The following is a 23,789-nucleotide window of genomic DNA, read 5'->3' on the forward strand; positions in this document are numbered from 1 at the left end:
GAGAGCAGAGGTCTTTCCAGGTGAATGCTTTGCTTCAATCTGCTCCCCCCTGCTATGTGTTGACTTTCACCGGCCATGTTGCTGAATTTGCTGTGGGCGTGGAGGGAGTGATAGAGAAAGAGAAAGAGGGTGAGAACTTTGCATTACAGTACAAGTACAAGGCAAATCTACTTTCTTGCTATATTAAAACGAATATATGGGCCACTGACTTTTATTACAACTTGAAGAAAACATTATTCGGGAATTCTCAACAGGAAAGATCTGGGTCAATAAACTGTTGTGTCAATCACTTAGAAGTTAAAATAACTTCTTACATCACGGTAGATATGAGAGTTCCTTTGAGAGCCTGACAGGCACATGCACTCTCTGCCGACCGGTAGTCAACTGTAGCAGCCAGAAGTCTCCGCCTCTCCCAGCGCTAACCCGATCCCCCTCGTACTCCCATGCCACCACCCCGAAGCCCCTTCCATCGCCTGTCTCCTCCTCCCCCTTCCCTGTCCTGAATCCGGGCCACTGTCCCAACGAGAATCCACCTCTCTACACTTATTTCATGACTTAGCCCGGTGAAGAAAAAAAACTGAGTGAAAACAAACTGTGGATTGGAGTTTATCGAAGTTTTCTCTTGCCCCGATTGTTGGTCCGCTGCAGGCGGATCAGGGCAGGCCGAATACAGATTGTATGATGTGGATCTGGTACCTCTTGGTTGGTTCGGGCTCGGGCTGTACCTCTGTTGGTAAGTTTAAAAACTATGGAATACTGCGGTCTGTTTTGCCTCTTCTAACGGAATAGCCGCCGTCGCTAAGATGGAGGGAAACAATTCGCTGGCTACTTAGACACAAATGTAACCGTTTTGATGTAGCGCCATGCAATTAAATACTTTTGTAGCCTAAAATATGCAGCTGTAAACGATGCCTATCCTTCGCAAACTTTGTTGATCTTTGTGTCGGGGTAAAGTCTGCGCTTAAGTCGATTGAGTTTATCAACGTGCGGTTGTTTTGCTCTCGGAAAACCCAGTAAATGCATAACTGTAGAAGTAAATGTTTTCTTTTCGCTGTCGCATATTTTGTTCTTTTCTAATGGTTTGACAGTATTAATTCAACACAGCAACCTAAGATATATTATTTGGGTTGCAGTCTAGTAGTAAGCGAAATCAGATGCGACGCGGAGGGAGAGGTATGAGACTAGTTATGACTACGGGTTGTTGACAGGACTTCGTTGACAAGTCAATCTGTCCCCCCTGCCCCGCTATAGCAGCTGCGGCCCAGTTAAGGGGCATGGAGTCACCTCATATCTCACTGTCTAGGCAGCTGGTCATGGGCTAAGCTATATGCTACGCACCCATGGTTGGGTAGAAAGTGGCAGGAGTGTGTGACTATAGTTTTATTGGCCCAAGATAAATCCGATGCAGCTGGACCATCTTGACGTTTGAACAAAAGTTTTTAAATTGCATTTAGTTGTAGTTTTATATACTAGAACTGGAGCAAACAATGGAGTATACGCTCTTATTGTCCACCATGCATTAAAAGTAATAATCATGAGTAGGCTACAACTTGTAGCTTATTAGGCTCATGCATGTTGCTGAAAAATTCTGAAACTAGTTGTTCGTTTTAAACAAACTCAAGCCTCGTAGCCATGTACTTCATTCCACTTTGCATGCAGAACTGACAGTGTGCCACATCAGTTTCGAGTTAGTTATTGCACAATGAATTGCCACCGTACATAATAACTTCACCAGAGTGGATAAGCTCGCCATTGCACCAATGCACCTGAGTGCAATTTATTGTAGAGCTGAAATGTTAGGTAGGCCTCTCAGATGCTGCCCCAGCTCTGTGCCTTTGGTCTGGCCATCCAGGGTTAGTGAGGCCTAACACCAAACACAGTCCAGCCCTCACAGCCAGGGCCCCAGATCACACACAGCTGGCGAAATATGAAGAACAAAGTCAAAAAACGAGCATGTTGAACTTGTGCACATACTAAATCTGTCCTTTTTTTTAATGGTGGCCGGTCCTTTCAGTTAGGTCTGTCTCTGTCTGTAGAGACCATTAAACAGACCCTAGTCACTGTGGCTAGGCTCTCTCTGGCACCTCTGTGTTCCTTCTGCTTGGTTGGGTAGTAAAGTATTCCTACTATAATGAACCCTATCCATCACAACAGAACTGGCTGGGGTATTAGTTGGACTAACTTCAGTTTGATTTATGTGTGTGTGTGTGTGTGTGTGTGTGTGTGAGAGAGAGAGAGCGACAGAGATTAGTGTGTCATTGAGTGTGTATTCAAACATTTAACTAGTTTGCCCCAACCCTTTTTACTACTTTTTCTCAACGTTTAAAAAAAAAACCCTATTGAAGTAAAGTAATATAGCAGAGAAAGAGATCATACTAGCTGGCCCAGCCTCTTGGCTGAATTCATGATTACACCCATGGCTTATCTTCTGTCCACATGACATCCTGAGCATATGCTGTTGCCACATTGACCCGTTATCACATCCTCAACTTGGGATGACACCACCTGCGATATGACCCACTGTAACAGTCTAACAGATTGCTTTTGTATTAAAAGCAATGGGTTGGTATCTTTCGTAGTACTGGTGTGTTTAACAAACAGCCATGGCCATTCTCCATGCTCCAGTATCTCCACAATCAAGATTAATGTGTTCTATTATACTCCTGGTTCTGCCAGGCTCCAAAGGGGACAGGTGGCTGGAGATTTTTACTTGTACCCAGTACCCACGGTCATGATGCCTGGTATTGTTTAGTCACCTGGACAGTCGATGAGCAATGTGCTTTGTTTATGCTTGGAGGAGGCGGGTCGAGGATTCTTTTTATGGCTAAGAAGGGATTGGGTTGTGTCCACGTAGTGTGGTATGTGTTTGTGTCTGAGTGTGTGTCTGTGTGTGTGTGTGTGTCTGTGTGTGTAGGTATGTGCAAATGAATGTGCGTGCGCATGCGCGCATGTGTTTGTAAACAAACCGCACAAGTCTAACTGACGCCATGCCTGTCTGCGGCGTCGGTTCAGATAGCGTGAGAGGATCAGCGAGTGTGCCTCCACTCAGGCTGCTGCGCCGGTTGCCAGCGTAGCACATCGCGCCGCTCGGATTAGGAGGACCTTGTTGTTGGTAAGAGACGGCTCCAGTCCCCTGAGTTGTTCAACAAAGCCACATGACCGGAGTCACGTTCTCTCTGCTTCCCCGGCCCTCCCATGTGGTTAGACACAGCTACGCCAGACTGAGGCGAGAGGGGAGAGGCTACATAATGCTGCTTTTCATTTAGCAAGGGACTCGGATGCATTATTGGCACAATTGCTTCCTGTGTTTTACCATGCAATGTTTGTAATGTAGCATCCATCCATAGAGGATGAATACTATAGTTCATGGGATTCTTTGTTTTGAATTCAGGGGCAGCTTTCACCTGACCTGCAGCTCTGGGATCTGTAACTTATGCTGCTTTATGTTGGTCTATTTTTCATTGGACTGAAGATGCCATGGAACACAAGGTTAAGAAATAGTCCAAGAACTCTTTATAAATTGCTAATGGATTGAGCCACCCTGCTTTGCTGAGCCGTGAAAGCCTTTTCTGTGCTTTGACCATTGATCCTGTCTGCTTCCCAGTTGCCACGATCAAACCCGGTGCTCTGCGAAAGGGCTTGTTTATCTATGTTTGATGTTCACACACATGCACACAAGACACACACACACTTAAGCTGCAGAGGCCCAACTGTGGGCTTAGCCCTTTACTTATTCGGATGGAAGCCATATTTAAAGGTGAGATGACATAGCTGAGTGTGTTGTTGGGGTAGGGCATTTCTATCTTTCATGTTACTGCTCATGGTCTCCTGCCGACAGCTGTTAGCCTTACATAGCCTTGGTAACAAGGAGGTTTTGGGTGGGGGGGGGATGGTGGGGGACTTGTCACCTCACCCACTGAGAACCAGTCATGACTCAGATAATGCTGTTTGCTGTTCACGCACCCCATTACCTCCTCTTATCCTACATCCCTCCCCCCTTCCCCCTTCTTTCTCTCCCTCTGTCTCTATCTCTCTCTCTCTTTATCTTTCCCTTTCATTTCTATTTCGTAATTCTCTCACTCTCTCTCTCTCTCTCTGCTGTTCATGATTCTGCTACGCAGATGATATCACGGCCTGATTGGGCCTGGGTGCTGCTTGGTCTCTGCCATGCAACAGGTAGGGTGCTGTGTCTTGGAGTGTGACATGGGAGCTATTTTAAACCACAATCTTGGAATCCCTCTGACCGTCTACACAAACACCAAACCTCAGAGGTCAGCGAGACCGCCTTTCTTCACAGAGGGGGAGGGAGAGGAATGGAGGGGAGGTGAGGAGAGATGAGAAGAGGAGAGGGGAGGGGAAAGAACGGGGAGGGGTGAAGTGAGAAGAAGGGAAGGGGGAGGGGAGAGAAGGGAGAGAGACTTGATCGACTGCTTCAAATTTGATCAATGTACGATGTTTGCTAGCATTTCAGCTACATGTTGCTTGCTGCCAATTGTGTATTAATGTTGTGAAACTGTCTTTCAGTGTGACAGCGATTGCTATAGCCAGCGGACTGCTGACACTAATTGTGTTTGTGCTACACTGAACCTCCGTATTGACGCACAATTGGCAGAGGCATAATGGCTTGTTTACCAACTGCTCTAGTTGTTAAACGCCTATGAATAGTAGAGCTGCACCCAGCTCAGCTGAGTCCCAGTGCATACCGTTCATATGACTAAATCACTGTCTAGGCAATCACTGCAAAGCTGCAAAGTCCACCTGGCACAGCCCAGGTCCCTGATTGCAATCACACAAAAGACTTCTTGATTACAAAAGTTTGCTTACTACTTGAGTTTCAAATTGTGTGTAGGTATCTATATATGCAGATTTTATGAATCAAAATGTTCAGGAATCTAAAATTCAGTTTATAATACTTTTAAAAGGCTTACAGGCCTGGATTCAACTTGTGTGTAACCATGACATTCTCTGATCTACTGTTATTGGATGGATATTAGATCTCTGGTTTCTCCATGGAGGGGAGAGAGGGGGGAATAGAGAGAAGCTGGTCCTATGTGTTGTGACTGACTGACCAGCCCAGCAGAGTAGTGACAAGCTGAGTGAAGAGACCAGCTGAAACATCAGTAACACTGATATCAGCCCCACCTCCTTCTGGGGAAAAGAGGAAGGAGAGAGAGAGGCAGAAAAAGAGAGAGACAGAAAGAGAGAGAGAGAGAGAGAGAGAGAGAGAGAGAGAGAGAGAGAGAGCAAGTAAGAGGTGTGATATTCCCTTCCTCTCAGATCACATTGACATTCAGCAGATGCTGCCTGTGGAATTTTGCTCACCTTTTTATTTCCTGCGTGCGCGCATGGGCACGCCACGTTTGATTTAGCAACCTCCCGGGCCAAGCTCCAATTACAGATGAGTCTCAGAACGCAGGAGCCATTACGCACTCGATGGTACTCTCTTAGACAAGTGCATGAACGAACAAATAAGATCAATCTCAATTTGGCTGACTGGAAATAATTGCTTCTTTGTCACAATTAATGTCTCTGCCTTGGCTGGCGACCCCATGATATCGAAAATTGAATTTGTATCGTTGTGCACCTGACGATCCGCCCCAGCCACTACCCTGGGTTTCCCCACTGTGGAATGCATGATGGAATGTGTTTTGAAGGTTAATATTGCTGTGTCTGGCCTGGGAGAGAGGGCACACACACACTCACACTCTCCATTTCACTTTCTCTTTTTTTTACTCTCTCTTCTCTTTCTCTTTCTGTCTTTTGCGCACACACACACATACACCTACATACACACACACACACACCACACACACACACAAACTTGTTCCGTGCATCCTGGCAGAGCCTTGGTCACAGCTGGGGTGTGTGTATAATGTGTAATCCTCTCCTGGAGGAGGACCAGGGGATACGAGGGAGCTCATCTCCCCCCGGAACCAACACCCTGATCCTGCCCGCTGTCTACCCACCCCCGCCTCAGCAGCCTCAGTCCCATTCTAAACCCATGTTAATGACTTTAATGCTGTTTCCCTGGCTCACTATCCTACCGGCCCCAGGCCGCCGTACCATTGCATCTGTCAGAGCTTGGATCCATGCTCTACTTGGGGTTTTTCAGCCAGGGAGGGAGCTGTAGGGCTGGGGAGGCAGAGAGGGAGGCAGGGGGTGGGGAGGCTGGTATAGAGGGTGGGTGAAAGGTGGAGGTAGGGTAGCTGGTATACGGAGGTGGAGGTGTGTAGCTTGTGTGTGGAGGTGGAGGTGTGTAGCTTGTGTGTGGAGGTAGAGGTGAGTAGCTTGTGTGTGTAGGTGGGTAGCTGGTATGGAGGTGGAGGTAGGGTAGCTGGTATGTGGAGGTGGGTAGCTGGTGTGGAGGTGGGTAGCTGGTATGTGGAGGTGGAGGTGGGTAGCTGGTGTGTGGAGGTGGGTAGCTGGTGTGGAGGTGGAGGTGGGTAGCTGGTGTGTGGAGGTGGGTAGCTGGTATGTGGAGGTGGGTAGCTGGTGTGGAGGTGGGTAGCTGGTATGTGGAGGTGGAGGTGGGTAGCTGGTGTGTGGAGGTGGGTAGCTGGTGTGGAGGTGGAGGTGGGTAGCTGGTGTGTGGAGGTGGGTAGCTGGTGTGTGGAGGTGGGTAGCTGGTGTGGAGGTGGAGGTGGGTAGCTGGTATGTGGAGGTAGGGTAGCTGGTATGTGGAGGTGGGTACTGTAGGTTTGCAGGGTTGGGAAGACAGGCAGAGAGCAGGAAGAAGCTAGACCAGGGTCATTACTGAGTTATTAGTGTAGCTGGAACTGCTGTGTCAGAGATGGTAATGGAGTCAGTCTCTCTGAAGCCGCCTCTAATGAGAACCTAGACAGGACTTCTGACTCTCTCCTTATACTCCGGACGAGGTGTCAAACTAGCCCTCCAGGCCCTCCTCTCATTTCCCCTTCTCTCTTCTCCTCCCTTCCCCCCGACCCACCTCTCTTTCTTTCTCTTGTAACCTAATGTCTCCAGTAACATGAAGGGTTAGAAAACGATTTTTGACTGCTGGACTAAAACTTTCAGTAGCTGTAGGTCTCATGCCCCACTTGTGTGGTTTCTATTGACTGCGGGTCTGTCAGGGTTCAGTGACAGATCATCTAAAGTGCTGATTATGATGGAGGTTGGATGGATTCCCCTTGACTGACCTCGGTAGCCACTAAACCAGAATAGAACTGTAGGGCTTTTTGAATCAAATCCTCCAAGTCACACCAACAAACAAAGAATACAAACAAACCCACCAATAAACAAACAAACTAAGAGATGAAATATGTAAAATAACACGTTCTTAAACTGCTTCTAAGCAGCAGTTTTTGGATTGGTCCATTTGTTTTCATTTGGGCAGGTGCTGGGCTGGGCTGGTGGAGTCGTGTATCTCTGTCAGTCCTCTGCTTCATCACCACACAGGGCGCTGGGGTGCTGCAGCGGCTGTGAAGAGAAATGAGTCCACTGGCCCGGCTGTATGCGCCGCTATACCTGGGATACCTCCAGCACATAGCTCGCCTTCCACTGTTTACTACATGGAGATGTGGCCCGCAGGCTAAACAGAGGTAGGCTAAATGGAGGCAGGCGAAACAGAGGAATGGTAAACTGAGGTATGCTAATCTGAGGTAGGCTAAATGCAGTTTAGATGTACAGAGTTTAAGCATGTAAACTGGAGACTAAGATGAGGCAGGCTAAATAGCACCAGGCTAATTGGAGGCAGGCTGTACAGAGTCAGGTAAACCTCAGGCACGTTAAACAGAGGCAGGCTAGCTGGATACAGCCTAGGCAGAGCCTTATTCTGTTTCTTTTCAGTTTGTAGTCTTTAACACATCATTGGCAATGGATGTTTTCAGGTTTCAGACAAATGTAGGTGTGTGTGTGTGTGTACGTGCATGTGTGTAGCGTGTGTGTGTTCAAATTCCCGTGATTGTATATGTCTCCCTTAAATCTCCCTCACCTTTTCTCAGTCTCTCACTTTGAATGCATTTGACCTCTACCACACTTAGTAAAAAAGTTGACTGGCAGAAGAGAAGAGTTATTATTTTACAAAATGTGTTTTTTTCTTCCATTTGTGGTTAAATTGTCTTAGTCTTCACAAAATAATTGAGTTGAGAGAGAGAGAGAGAGAGAGAGGAAGAGAGAGACGAAAAAATAAAGAGAACCTGATCCACTTGTACCTTTCCCTCATCTACATTCCAATGAAACACATCAAAGACTCTTTCTATCACCCTCTCTCCCTCCCTTTTCACCCTCTCTCGCTTTTTTCTCTCTCCATCTTTGCCTCTCTTTCTCTCTCTCTCTCTCTCTCTCTCTCTCTCTCTCTCTCTCTCTCTCTCTCTCTCTCTCTCTCTCTCTCTCTCTTTTTCTCTATCTATCTATCTCTCTCTCTCTCTCTCTCTCTCTCTCTCTCTCTCTCTCTCTCTCTCTCGATCCTCTGGTAGGGACTCAGATCGTTTGCACCTGGGTTTATCTTCCATGATGACACTGTGGCCCGGCGACACAATTAGGAGCTCATTAGCCAGCGAGCGCGACAGGGAGAACGGGAGGAGGAGAGCAGGTGGCGTGTCCCTTTTTTGTTCTCTCCTCTCCACCTCCCTCGCTTTCATCCCCCTGTCCCCTGGAGGACATTTGACAAAACAGAGCTCCTTTCCAGTGAATATATAACTCCTTTTCATGCCCTCTATCCCTCTACTTATTTTATATGTCCTTCTCCACGACACTGGACAAAGAACCCAGGTGTGGAAGAATAGTTTGGATGAAGATGAATATGTATTTATCCTGCGTACGCTGTACTGCGATAAAATATGGGACATTTAAATGTCAGATGGATATTCGGTTTAAGAGTTAATAAATTGTGGTATGTGGTATTTATTTTGATGGTAGCCATGACTCCTCCATTGATCCCACTGCTTAGACCCTGGAGCTGTCTGGTCAGAGAGACAGGAACACTGACAGACAGACAAACAGATTTAGTCTGGCCAGGTCAGGTGAAGCCCGGTCAAATCAAATCAAATGTATTTGTATAGCCCTTTTTACACGCAAGCATGTCACAGAGGGCTTCACATATGCCCATAGAACTGCCCCTCAACCAACCTAAACCCTCAAGGAAGACAAGGAAAAACTCCCAAAAAACTCTCAACAGGAGAAAAAAAAAATGGAAGAAACCTTGGGAGGAGCAATTCAGAGAGGGATCCCCTCCTCCAGAGACGGTTGGTGGGAGAGAGGAGCAGAACACAGGCTAAACATAGTCATACAGTGTCGATGGGTTATAAAACACCAAAATCCATTATTCAACTTTATAGATGTAGGACAGGACCGGGAGACTCGCGACCAGGTCCAGAGAGAGGAGAGCAGGGATTAGAGAATGCCAGGAGCAGCTAACAGTTACAGTCATAATAGAATGAGATCCCCACCGGTCAAGTGTGGACTGGTGCAGCAATTTAACAGAGCAAAAAAGGGGAATTTGATGCAACCCCACACACCAAGACAGCGACAGCCCCCCTCATTTGGAACATGAAATCTGTTCCAGGGGAAGAGAACTCTAAAATAAGTTATACTTAAAGAATAAGGATGGAAACAACCCGTCCCCCGTTGCCTCCAACTAGTAACATACTTACCTTTAACAGTCGTAGAATTGACTAAACAATAACGTTTTTAACCTAATTTTAAACGTCGAAACAGTATCAGACTCCCTAATTGAGACGGGTAGTTTATTCCAGAGAAGAGGCGCTCTATATGAGAACGCCCTACCTCCAGCTGTTTTTTTCTTAATTTTGGGAACCACCAGATAGCCGGCATCTTGAGATCTAAGTGTCCTGTCACAGACAGTCATGTCAGTTCAGCCCTGTCAGACACACAGACAGTTTAAGTCAGGTCAGGTGAAGTCCTGCCACAGACAGTCAGTCAGTCTTCAGTGACGTCGGGTCATTCGAGAGACAGACAGCCTCAGTGTCATCTCAGGTTACAGCCGCCAGCCCAGGCCTGTGCCTCCTCCTCCCCCCTCCTCCTCCCCCCTCATCCCTCACTGTCCGATGGCGCCAGACAAAGTGCCCGCCTGCCCTACGTGAGACGCATCGCCATGGTGAAGCTGCGTGATTGAGGGCTGGCACGCTGTGGACCAGGGATGGGTTGCTATGTGATGAGGCAGTCGCTGGGGAGGCGTGACATTTCGTTGGCGGGAGCGGGCGACTGATGAGGGGCGAGGTGGAGGGAAGGGTGGTGTGGGATGGGGGGGTTGGGGCTGGAAGAATTAATGGGCCAGTTTGTTTGACAGCACAGCCTTCCTCCCCCAGGAACTAATGTACAGACTCAGAAGTATTAAGTGCTTATTTTGTCTGGGGGAGCAGTGTGTGTGTGCGTGCCTGCATGCTCCCTATACAGCAGTCTTCCTGGGGAGTAGATGGCTCAATGACAGTAGGAATTCAAGGCCTCTCCTCCCCTCCTCATCCTGTCCTCTCTTTGTGAAAGTAATCCCAAGGTGATATTATAAAGCCACGGCACTTCTGCAATTCCCCTGCCATCTCTCAGAGGATTAGGTAGACATTGGGCTTAGTTTTCAGGAGAAACCCTCTACTCCTCAAGAAGTTTTTCAGTCTTTCAGAAAGACCACAGGTACTCGAAACAGTGCATGCTAGCCTATTATGCTAACACATTATGCTATCTTGTCATGTCATTGGCCCGTTTCTGCAAAGAGCCTGTGCTGTAGTTTCCTGTATCAACCAGTGGAGAGGTAACTGTATTTACTCAGAACAAAGTGAGTGTGGGTTTAGACCCTGCTCCGTGATCCCAGCCTGACGGTGCATTAATTTGGTCCTCTAAACTCAGGCCATACTCATTTGGCCAGTCAGCGTTCAGCTTGATCCAGAGATAGTCGTCGCGTGGCCTGCTTGACACCGAACGTTCAAGGAATACGTTACAGTAACGAGCGAAAACATCAAGTGTTGGAAACGTATCTTGTGTGTGTATGTGCACAGCCATGTGTTTTTATGTGTTCATGTATCATGTAGAGCAAAACAAAATTGCGAAAGTCACAGATAATTTGCTTTTAATTTAGTCTGTGAAGTCACGCATGCAAGCCTCCACAAGTCTTGCGTCAGGGCCATGCTAGACATTAAAAGAAAGACTGAGGAGCGATTCCATATTAGAAAAGCACCCCTAAGCATCATCTCAGCTAATATGATCCTTAGCAGAAACTGCTCTGTGCTGTACTTTAGGGGACAATGTAATTGCTCTCAGCCTAATAGTTGTATGGCTGGCCTGCATGATCAGTTGCACTTCTTCAGCAAAGGAAGGGAAAAGATGTCTTCAGTGTCTGAACCTGGTGAGTGGGCATAGAGGATGGAGGAAATAGGGAGAGAGGAGGAGGAGGGGAAAGAGGAGGAAAGAGAGAGAGAGTCAAAGAGAAGAAAATGGAGAGAGGATCAGAAGAGAAGGGGAGAGAGAGAGAGAGAGAGAGAGAGAGAGAGAGAGAGAGAGAGAGAGAGAGAGAGAGAGAGAGAGAGAGAGAGAGAGAGAGAGAGAGAGAGAGAGAGACAGAGACAGAGAGAGCAGGTGGGAGAAGAGGAGACAGAAGGATAGTGTTGGAAGCAGGGTTATCCAGGGGTTATATTCTGGAGTTGATAGATGTGAGGGAACTTAGTAAAGTAGGTTATGTGTGTGTGTGTTTGTGTGTGTGTGTGGGTGTGTTTGTGTGTGTGTGTGTGTGTGTGTGTGTGTCTCCACTCACAATCCTAATCCATCCTCTGAGTGCCCTTGAAAGAAGATCCCCTGGTCTACAACACATCATCACCTTGTCCATCACCTTCAAGGTCATGAAGACGCTCTCTCTTCTCTCCTCTCTTCCTCCCTCCCTCCATCCCTTGCTCCCTCCCTCCCCCACCCCACCCCCCTCTCCATCTCTCTGCTCTCTTTATCCCCTCCCTCTCCCATCCCTTCTCTCTCTGTTTTATCAGGTATGTTTGCTCATTGTATATTTTGCATAGCCAAACATGTAGCTTTTGTGATTCATAATTCAGGCTGAACAATCTCCAGTCTGGTTTCAATCTTCTGACTGTGGGACTCCATCCTCTCATTTAGAGAGACACCTGACAGGAGATGCCAATGAATGTGCACTTCCTACTTTATGTATGTCTCTGTCTTGGCTTGTTGATTGTGCCCTGAATGCTGGCTAATGCTTGAAAGCACTTAGTGCATGGAAATCAAGACCTCCCCCTGGCAGAGGATAACATGGAATGGATCAGCAGACCCAGATAGACGATAAGGAGAGTGAAGATCCACACACCACGACAAGTAAAGACCACAGCACTGTCTGCTTGACATGAGTGTCCTCGTAGACGTGTATCTCCTCATCTGTTGTGTGTGTGTGTGTGTGTGGTTGCTGGTTTGTTTCCATGTGTGTGATTGACTCGTAATGTACAGGAATACAAGCAGAGTTGGGATTGTAGAAGCCAGTGGACCCCATGCTATTCTGTCAACAAAGTCTCCTTTTAGAGTCCAAACCCATATGGAGCAAGCTGCCTAATACCCACTGTGCTGTGTGTGTGTTTGTGGGTTGTCACTTTCCTTTGTCTGTGCCGTGTGTGTGTGTGTGGGCATGTGTGTGTGTTTGTATGTGTGTGATGACGTAAGCTTCCTACCTAAAGTTAGTTCTCTCAGTCCTATAGTGCTGGAGAACAAGGTCACGTCACAGCAAGACTGACACACACCCGCCTCCTCTGATCCTGGTATGTCTCCTCTCGTCCCTCTCCTCTCTCGCTCCTCTCATCCCTCTCCCATTCCTCTCTCTCGCCGTCTCTCTTTCCTCCCCCGACGCATCTCACTCTCTCTCTAAGGTCCTCGGCCCTATCGCCCCCTCTTTTTGAATTGGATCACCCTTTCCCTCTTCCGTCCTCCCTATCTCCATGTCTCCTCTCTGTCCTGCTCGGTCCTGGCCCGGGAACGGTCTGCTGGATGCTAACACACTTAATCCCAGCCTGCGGCAAAAATATGGGATTTCAAAGGGACTAGGCGACTGAACGCGCACGGGCTCGCTCGCTCTGTCTCTCACTCCCCCTTTTTTTCCTCTCACTCCCCCTCTCCAGCTCACCTCTCACTCGTTCGCTCCCCCTCCCCCCCTTTCCCTCTTTTCCTCCACCTCCCTCTGTTTCTGTCTGTCGGCCGTCTCTTTTAATTGATCCGGAGCTTTCCCCCCGCGGCTCTGCTCATTTATACTGGACGCTCCACTGCGTCTGAGCACGAGAATGAGAACCCCCCCCTTTTTTGGGGTCTGCACCGTCACACACACACGCACACATACACACACACACACACACACACACACATCTACAGTTAGGTCCATAAATATTTGGACATTGACACAATTTTCATCATTTTGGCTCTGTATACCACCACAATGGATTTGAAATGAAACAATCAATATGTGCTTTAAGTGCAGACTTTCAGCTTTAAGTTCAGGGTATTTACATCCAAATCAGGTGAACGGTGTAGGAATTGAACCAAAAGTAATTGGACAATTGGCTGCTCAGCTGTTCCATGGCCAGGTGTATGTTATTCCCTCATGGGAGTTCGTTATTTCATTGACAAGGAGCAGATAAAAGGTCTAGAGTTCATTTCAAGTATGGTATTTGTGTTTGGAATCTGTTGCTGTCAACTCTCAATATGAAGTCCAAAGAGCTGTCACCATCAGTGAAGCAAGCCATCGTTAGGCTGAAAAATCAATACAAACCTATCAGAGAGATAGCAAAAACATTAGGTGTGGCCAAATCAACTGTTTGGTACATTCTTAAAAAGAAAGAACGCACTGGTGAGCTCAGCAACACCAAAAGACCCGGAAGACCACGGAAAACAACTGTGGTGGATGACAGAAGAATTCTTTCCCTGGTGAAGAAAAACCCCTTCACAACAGTTGGCCAGATCAAGAACACTCTCCAGGAGGTAGGCGTATCTGTGTCAAAGTCAAAAATGAAGAGAAGACTTCACCAGAGTAAATACAGAGGGTTCACCACAAGATGTAAACCATTGGTGAGTCTCAAAAACAGGAAGACCAGATTAGAGTTTGCCAAAAAACATCTAAAAGAGCCTGTACAGTTCTGGAACAACATCCTATGGACAGATGAGACCAAGATCAACTTGTACCAGAATGATGGGAAGAGAAGAGTATGGAGAAGGGAAGGAACTGCTCATGGTCCAAAGCATACCACCTCATCAGTGAAGCATGGTGGAGGTAGTGTTATGGCGTGGGCATGTATGGCTGCCAATGGAACTGGTTCCCTTGTATTTATCGATGATGTGACTGCTGACAAAAGCAGTAGGATGAATTCTGAAGTGTTTCTGGCAATATTATCTGCTCAGATTCAGCCAAATGCTTCAGAACTCATAGGACGGCGCTTCACAGTGCAGATGGACAATGACCCGAAGCATACTGCAAAAGCAGCCAAAGAGTTTTTTAAGGCAAAGAAGTGGAATGTTCTGCAATGGCCAAGTCAATCACCTGACCTAAATCCAATTGAGCATGCATTTCACTTGCTAAAGACAAAACTGAAGGGAAAATGCCCCAAGAACAAGCAGGAACTGAAGACAGTTGCAGTAGAGGCCTGGCAGAGCATCACCAGGGACGAAACCCAGCGTCTGGTGATGTCTATGGGTTCCAGACTTCAGGCTGTCATTGACTGCAAAGGATTTGCAACCAAGTATTAAAAGTGACAATTAGATTTATGATTATGTTAGTTTGTCCAATTATTTTTGGTCCCTTAAAAAGGGGGGGCCACATATAAAATGTGTTGTAATTCCTACACCGTTCACCTGATTTGGATGTAAATACCCTGAAATTAAAGCTGAAAGTCTGCACTTAAAGCACATCTTGATTGTTTCATTTCAAATCCATTGTGGTGGTATACAGAGCCAAAATGATGACAATTGTGTCAATGTCCAAATATTTATGGACCTAACTGTACATGCACATACCACAAATTAGCTCTGCAAGCCAACATTCTGACACAGCTGGCCCATTAAAAATGGTGAGTAATTGGAAAATGTAGGGAATTTAAGTGTATAACAGGGATGCTAAACTTAACCCTGTTTCGTATTGATCCATCACTTTCCACATTCTCCAAAAGCTCTACACTGTTGGCCAGGTAATGGAACTCGTGCTTTGTTCAGCTGCAGCGTGAAACTAGAGTGCAGGGCTTAAAGGAGAGTGGGAGAGTGTCGAGCACAGTGGGATGTCACATATGAAGATGAGGATGAGAGTGATGTCATGGATGAGGAAGAGGATGTGGATGAGTGGTATGTAATGGATGACGATGCGAGTGACGTCACATATGAGGATGCGGAGGAGAGGAGAGGAGAGGAGAGGGGAGGGGAGGAGAGGGGAGGGAGCGGTTGGGGGATGAGAAAATACATTAGTTTCGCTTCATAGATGTATTCATTGCCATTTTGCCAAGTCAATTAAAGTGTAGAGCAGTCACCTTGGCAGAGCTACATTCAGAAGGAACGATACAATGAGCTCTTCAGCCATCAGTAGATAAGGATCAATCAGGGAGATAATTACAGTTCCATTGGTATACTAATGTGATTGTACGTTTTTTTGGTGAAGGTAGAATGACACAGTACCCAGGTTGATTTTGACAATACGGACATAACAGAACATTTGGTGTGGCATCTACGGAACAGGCAGGGGCTTTTACTGAGATAGTTGTTACCATCATATGAAACATGTGGGATGATGTTTAAAGCCACAACGTGGGTCATCTTCGTTTTTTTCTGTGTTTCTCTTTCCTTTATGCTTCTCTCTCTGAGTCTGTCTGGCCCTCTCTTTGTTTCTCTGTCTCTCTGTTTCTGCCCCTGTGTCGGTCTCTTTTCTCTTTTCTCTCTCTCTCTCTCTCTCTCTCTCTCTCTCTCTCTCTCTCTCTCTCTCTCTCTCTCTCTCTCTCTCTCTCTCTCTCTCTCTCTCTCTCTCTCTCTCTCTCTCTCTCTCTCCATCTCTCTCCCTCTCTCTCCCTCTCTCTCCCTGAGCAGCTTCCCAATTAACCCAGTGGTCCTCTCAGAGAAGCCCAGCTCTTTCATGCCTTTATGCAAGTGTCTCTCCTCTGTTGGTGTGTGTGCATCCCTCCTCATGGGTCTCAGTCTGGGGTGTACACATTTAACAAGTGTGTGTATGTGTGTGCACATGCTCGCGTGTGTATTTCATGTTTCTGCAAGTGTGCTCTGGAGGTCCCTTCTTCCCTTACGGCCTCTTCTCTTTATTGCGAGAGACAAAAGAGAGGCTTGCATCACTCCCCCTCGGATGAGTGAGAGCGAGGTTACTGGGACTTGGCCGAGGGAAGTGTGAGAGTGTTTATTGGGCCTGCAGGGGTTAAAAGGACAGGATGAAGAGGAGGAGAAGGAGGAGGAGGAGGAAGCTACCTCAGAATTCAGATGTCACTCCCCAGGATGGAGGAGCAGGGTGCCCTGCTGGGAGTGATGTGAGGAAATGGAAAAGAAGGCGGTAGCCCCCAGCTCTGGCTGCTGTTTGGAAACAACAACAACAAAAAAAGCTCTCTGTGTACTTGTTTGTGTGTGAAAGTGTGTTTGCGTGCATGTGTGTGCATGTGTGTGTGTGTGTGTGTGTGTGTGTGTGTGTGTGTGTGTGTGCGAGCGTGTCTGTGCATATTTGCATGCATGTGTGTACGGGTATTTAATGCTCGTCTAGAGCCTGAGCGGAAGCTAGCATTTATTTATGCACATAAGGATCGGTGCTCCCCCTGTTCCTCTATGATGATGAAACAGGAGCATCCTTTATGTTGTGCACCCAGCTAATTCATCTGCTGACACCACTCTCCCTGATGCACCTCCCATAGATCAACAAAGGCACTGTCACTTCAAACGTCCATCTGACAAGCCCCTTCTAACCTCCCCAGATTCAGTTTGTCAGACAGAGAACAGGCCCACCATTTCCCCTGGCCCCTCACGCTCCACCACCCTGCCCTAGCTTCATGTTTTACAGGGAGCCAATGTCGCAGAACCACTCACTGTCTCTGCAGTGTCGGCCATACCACCATTATGAGATAAAGGTCTTGACATTTTGGGCAGATCGTCTCACTCGCGAGCTTCTGGGGAGGAATATTTGGTGGCTTGCATATGCTGTGAAGCTATGCTAGCTTGTTCCAGTGGTGGATGGACTGGTGTGGTGGAACCAGGAGGCCTCAGGTTTCATCCAGGCCTCATCCCACAGGCCTCATCCCAAAGGCCTCATCCCACAGGCCATGCTTTGCATTCCAGCCCCTAACACTTCTCCTGGTCCACATCAACACGCCATGTCTGCTTTCACTTGCTGCTCTATTTGATAAATGTTTAAATTTTGTCAATTTTGGTTTTTTTTTTTAAAGTTTTTTTTTTTACTGTAATTGTTCTACGAATAAAGCCATTGAAGCTTAAATTGTGGGGAGGAATTGTGTTCAGGGAGGCCATTTACAGCCTCTGTGCCTCTGCTGTGTGCGATTTGTTTATTGTGTATCAGTAAAGCCTTTTTATTACTGTTTTTTATTTCGGTCTCTTCACACCTCAGCCGAATATATAATGTGTAAAGTGAGTAGTTTGGCATATAAACTGTGTGTGTGTGTGAGTGTGTGTGTGTGTTCTTATCTACCTTCCTTTAATATTACCCTGGCTTTGACCTATCACCGTTTGACCTCCCTATTTATATATATTCCTCCTTCTCGGCTGATTGTGTATGGCCCTGGCTGGGTAGCAATATCAAAGGAAGCTACTGCTTCTAATAGATTCTCAGTAGAATGTGCAGATAATAATAGCCTTTCCCTTTGACTGTAAGATTATTATCTCTTCAATGCAATACGGTGCTGCAGTCCAAGGTCTGTTTGGAATGAGATTGTAATATGTTTCTCCTTCCCCCTTTCTCCCTTTCTCCCTATCTCTCTCTCTCTCTCTACCCCTCCCTGTCTCTCTTTCTCTCTCCCTATCGCTCCACCTCCCCTCCCCTCTCTCCCAATCTCTCTCCCTCTGTCTCAGAGAGCCAGCTTCTCCCAGGCAACAACTTCACCACTGAGTGTAACATCCCGGGCAACTTCCTGTGTGGAGACGGGAAGTGTATCCCAGGAGGCTGGCAGTGTGACGGACTCCCTGACTGCTTCGACAAGAGCGATGAGAAAGGCTGCCGTGAGTCCAGCATCCTGTGTCTAAGCCACGCCCATTACAAGCAGACAGGGAGCATGTTTAATGGCAACACTGTGTGGCCAGTGCCTCTTGATTCAGGCCCAGACATATACCCTCACTGTCTCCTCCTTAAGATCTCCTCCTCCAAATTCTTGCTCTCCACTTCATATTCAAGTCATGTCCAGGGGTCAGATGGATGGTTACATTCTGTTTGCTGTCTCAAGTCTAGCTGAGATCCATCCAGCTGAGATCCATCCATCCTATTCTGTCTGTGTCTAGCATCAAACAGGATTTAGGGCCGTCTCAGAATCGTAGCTCCAGTATATCCTGCCATCTGTCTGTCAGTCTGAACTCCACAGTACTGTAGCTGCAGTTCTGTCCTGCTTTCACTCCTCCACTCCATGCCATTTCCCCTCCCCCCCCCCCCCCTCTCCCAGGCCCAGGGCCCCAGTTTATCACCAGGGCAAAGTTAATACCATCAAAGCAACTAGCGATTAAGCTTGTGTGTAGGAATGGCGCGTGTATAACACTGGTGCAACACCACATTAATATTAGCCAGTATCTGTCCTGATCCTAGTAGTGTTGGCTTGACTTTGATCTCTTGGAGTCGTACTGCTCCTCTACCTCCGTCCTGCCCATCCCTCTTTTTCTCCCTCCGCTTCCCACCTTTCTACATGAAGATGGGAATGTTGATAACGCTTCACTTTGAGCTTCTTCCATTTGAAGGGAAACTCCCCTCTCAGGGCATTTGTTTCCCTCTCTCTCTTCTGCTCTCTCTCTCTCTCTCTCTCTTTTTCTTTCTGTCTCTCTCTCTCTCTCTGTCGTCTCCCCACTCTTTCTTTCCCTCCCTCCCTCCCTCCCTCCCTCCCTCCCTCCTTCACTCTCTCTCTACTTCTCTTGGGTTTTCCCCTTACTCTTCCCTGTTGACTGTTGGCTTGCGGTACACTCTCAAGAGGTTTGTTTACCATTACGCTCTTGATGGGAGGGGCTTTCACACACACACACACACACACACCAGTCAAGTTGCTTTCACCTATGTCACTGAACTTTAGTTTGGCCTCCTTTAAAGGCCAGTGTCTCGTCAGAGAGTGACTCAGCGTGTCATATCCAGCTCCCTACTCCTCCTGCTCCCTACTGTGGCTCGGCCTAGACCCAGACTGGAACCGAGTTAGCACCTGGTCCGGTTCACCTCACCACCCACCCCGAAGGAGGGCGATCAGCCGCGCATGCAAGATCACGGCAGATGAGGCTGACACGCAGCTCTCCGGCAGGGTTCCGTGGACCTGAACTGATGCTTGAGAGGACACAAGTCCTCTTGTGATGACAGGAGGCATTGATGCCGAAGCCGAGGGAACGTTGTCACGTACTGTCGTGCCGCCGTGGCTGATGCTGAGCGACTGGATGCCCATCACAGATGGTCAGTGCAGCCCGGGTCTCTGGCTGTCTGCCAGCCGGCCTTGTTGTTGTCTACCGCTGTCTGAGCGCTTGCCTGAGTCACACAGGCCTAAGCTGGCCTTATTATCCTCAAATAGATGCTGATGTGTCACCGGGTACCTGTAGTGGCGGCTCCACAAAATCCCCGGCAAATCTCTCCTGCTCTGTGTGAGGAGAGGAAGGGGTTGTTACTGAGTTTGCTTGTCTGTCTCTCTGTCTGTCTGTCTGGCTTTCTGCATGTATTTACATTTAGTCATTTAGCAGGCGCTCTTATCCAGAGCGACTTACAGTAAGTACAGGGACATTCCCCCGAGGCAAGCAGGGTGAAGTGCCAGATTCCCTAACCGCTCAGCCACCTGCCTCCTGTTCATATTTTTACAATGGTGTTTGGTCTCGTTTTCAAGAATATCCAAATACTGCCATATTGAAGATGGCAATTACATTTAGCCAAATGACTAAATGTAAATGACTAAATGTAAAATTGAAGAAAAGGTGGGCACACCTGATTCGGCAAGCATTGGACAGCCATTTCCTACATTAGCCTCATTGCGTTATTTAATTATCTGAGATTAACGAGATGATAGGAATATTTACTGAACACGTTTTTTTTCTGTGTGTTTTAGTTGTGTGTGTTTTCACAGAGGCTCTCGCGTCATTTTGTCAACAGGCGAAACGGACCTGCCTTTTCTGAGCTTCCTGGTGAACGAACCACTCGCAAATAAGCAGGCGGCTACAAATGTCAACAGCCCGAAACCAAATGCACCATCCTGAACAGAATGTAACAGCCTGAACAGAGTGTAACAGCCTGTGTGTGTTTGTATTCTATGGACTGGAAGTATTAGCCCTGTCCCATCCTCTAAACAAACTGTTTACATGGCATCCTCTTCCATTAGAGGACGTGTCTGTGGCCGCGTCGCTCCCTTCGGAGTGCTCTGCTATATGGCCGGCGTGTCCATCCATCTGAGAGAGCGGGCTACTTAGCCGGCGGTCTGTGCTCGTGTAGGCGTCCCTCAACCTAATAGGGATTTTCATTAGGAGCTGACAGGAAAAGGTCATATGCATTGAAATCTCCCTGGTGTCTCATTAAGGAGAATTTGTTTTTGGAAAGCGTCTCTCCGAGGGGAACGGAGCGAGGGGGTAGCGGAACTGGACGTGCAAATGACTCATTTGTAGACGGATGCCCGCGCACACACAGAGGCACACACAGTCTGGCAAACAGGAAAGTTGCCTTCATGTACCTTGAGCACACAGACGCCGTGGTCGTGAACCGTATAGAGCGTCCTGTCCTGGACGCGGGCAGCTTGGGCAAGCACGCACCTTCTGACGGCACCGCTCTTTACCCTGTCCCCATGGCAACCCATTGCAAAGTTCAGTTAGGCCAGGGGGGAGGAGAGAAAGATGGGAGGAGAGACGGGGAAAGGGAAAGAGAGAGTTAGAGAGGGGGAGGGAGTTGGAGAGAGAGAGAGAGAGAGAGAGAGAGAGAGAGAGAGAGAGAGAGAGAGAGAGAGAGAGAGAGAGAGAGAGAGATGAAATGGAGGAAATGGAGGAAATGGAGACCGACACAGAGGTAGATTCAGAGAGATAGAGAAACAAAGAAAGGGTCAGAGAGATAAGCATAAAGTAAAGAGGAAAGCATGTCCTACCCTCCCTGTGTTACTCTGCTTGTGTACTTCTGGAGCAGCTAGGACCAGGTGTGTGCTGGTGTACTGTACCACATAGGACCAGGTGTGTGCTGGTGTACTGTACCAGGTAGGACCAGGTGTGTGCTGGTGTACTGTACCAAGTAGGACCAGGTGTGTGCTGGTATACTGTACCAGGTAGGACCAGGTGTGTGCTGGTGTACTGTACCAGGTAGGACCAGGTGTGTGCTGGTATACTGTACCAGGTAGGACCAGGTGGGTTTGACTCTCATTCTCTCACTGCTCACTCACAGTGCAGATTTCTCTCTGCCTTCAATAGCGTGACTTTCCAAATGCAATAGTGAATACAGACACAGAATACAACTTAAACAGCAATACATGTTAGTTTTTTTTTAAAGAACATACTACATCTTTCTCTATGTCTTTTCCTCCCTCCCTCCATCCCTCCCTCCCTCCCTCCCTCCCTCTCTCTCTTTTATTTGTCTCCTATGTTTACTGTCTGCTTCCTCTCTGTTGCAGGGGTCAGGGGAGGTCATGTAAATTCTTGTGCTGATTTGAAGTAGTCCTTCTCTTCACGACAGAGACAGAGATTCTGGACCATTACACGTTACCATTACACGTGTACTGTCTCCTGCTTGGGTTACTGGATTACTCGGCAAACCCAACCATTTGTTATTTTCCAAGTGAGCCTTAAATGAAAATATCTGTTTCACAATGTTTGTTGTTTGTGTTCTTCGTTGGAATTGCAATGGAATTGTTGAGGTTTTTTCTATGTGTGTGTGTGCGCGCGCACGCGTCAGCATGTCAGAGGGGATGTTAGCGGTTATGGAATGCTGACTAACTCCTAACATGAAAGGCATCTGGCAACTTTGGTGGCCTTGCCCACAGTCTAGAAAAAAACTGATCTTGATGGAGGAGATAGGACAGAAGGTCTGACTGGGCTTACTGGCCTGTGGAGAGAGGATTAACCCTTCTGCCCTGGCCTGGAGCGTGGGCCCGAGGGGAAAAGGAGGGCAGCAAAACAGACAGAGGGAAATAGAGCAAGAGGGAGAGCTGGGAAAGTAGACTTAAGATCAACGACCCTGTAATCCTGGAACCAGGGTCCAGTGGTTTTATCATTTTACTTTAACTCCCGTTCCCTTATTCAGCAGAGACACCAAGATTAGGCCACTGTGGGTGTGTGGGTGGGGGGGGGGGGGGCAGAGAGGAGAGGAGAGGAGAGGAGGAGAAGTGAGGCACAGACAGATACTGGAGGAGGGTAGAAGAACAGGAGGAGAGCTGAGGGATGTGTAATGGGGCAGTGTCTGGTGTTGCCCAGACGCTTAATGGGTGACTGATCAATGATCTGGCGTAATTAATACCACAGTAAAGGGATGATGTATTGATTAGGGTCTCTGTTTCTCTCTCTCTCTCTCTCTCTCTGTTTCTCTCTCTCACTCTCGCTCTCTGACAGTGGGGTATATCGGCCACAGGGATGAGTAGTGAAACACATTTATATTAGGAGAGACAAGATCTTTTTTTTCCTCCACAGTGCAGTTGACGTCTCTCTCCTCCTCTCCCCTCAGCCACAGTCAGAGAGAGCCTCGTTACGAGTGTGATGTTTGCATAATTGATCCAGCTGCAGCGTCTACCCTTAGGTGCCCCTCCCCTCCCCAGCGATGGCTCCAGCATCTATCCTCATGTACCCCCTGCCCAGCCATCCAGGCTTGCAACGTCTAGCCTCAAGTCCCCCACCTCCCATCCCCAACCAGGAACCAAGGCTGCTGGGTCAGCAGTAAGCAGTTCCTCCATTAGTGATCCATGGCTGCCCTGAAGGCTGGGGCCAGGAGGGGAAGGTTATTGTATTGTACAAGTGGCAGAGCTGGTCTGGGCTCTGAAATGTGGGGATTGATTAGTTTGATCTGGCAGCCGTACTAGCAGACTGCCTGTGTCTCCTCCTGCCTCTTTGCTTTCATCCAGACTCCATTACGCATTGATTTTCCTTCCTTCAGAAACACACGGCAAGGTCAGAGAATTCCGTTCCTCCGCTCCCCTCCGCCGTTCCTCCGCTCGCCTTCTCTCGGTTGTCCCCTTCCTGCGCCACTCTCTCCCTCGCTTTCTCGTTTTGGCTTTGCCTCTCTCGCTCTCTCTCTCCCGCTCTCTTTCAATCCTTGCTTTGTCTCCTTTGCTTTCCTGTTTTCTTTCCTCCCACAGCGCCGACGTCTCTCTCCACTCGCTCACTCATGCATGCCCGTCACAACCTACCTGTGCTGAGCTCTGGGTCCTCAAGGGGAAGGAGGTGGGCGTAGGGGGGAGGAAGGAGGGAGAGAAGCAGGGAGACAAGCGGAGAGGACGGAGGGAGATAGGTGGAAGAGACAGGGGAGGGAGGAGGGGGATACAGGGTGAGGAAGGAGGGAGTAGGGGGGAGGGAGGGAGGGACCGGGGGAGAAAGGAGGGAGAGAGACTTAGACACGTGTCCGAAGCCCTGGACGCTCTTAGACTGGATGCGTCCGGCGGACTCTCTGCTGCTCTCTGTTGATAAGCAGTTGTAGTGAGTGATTCAAACTCCACAGTGACGGGGTTAGAAAGGGTTAAGAC

General features: G+C 48.0%; 1 protein-coding gene across 1 annotated transcript in view; it reads left to right on the forward strand.

Annotated features, from left to right (window-relative positions):
• The first annotated feature begins 303 nt into the window (after nucleotides 1–303).
• Nucleotides 304–23,789, forward strand: part of ldlrad3 (low density lipoprotein receptor class A domain containing 3) — a 51,349-nt gene continuing 27,863 nt past the window's right edge. Inside the window, 2 exon segments of the mRNA XM_062461986.1 lie at nucleotides 304–733; nucleotides 17,995–18,141. Coding sequence (XP_062317970.1) covers nucleotides 679–733; nucleotides 17,995–18,141 — 202 coding nt within the window. The 5' untranslated portion in view covers nucleotides 304–678.

The sequence above is a fragment of the Osmerus eperlanus genome, chromosome 5, assembly GCF_963692335.1.
Source record: "Osmerus eperlanus chromosome 5, fOsmEpe2.1, whole genome shotgun sequence".
Lineage (NCBI taxonomy): Eukaryota > Metazoa > Chordata > Actinopteri > Osmeriformes > Osmeridae > Osmerus > Osmerus eperlanus.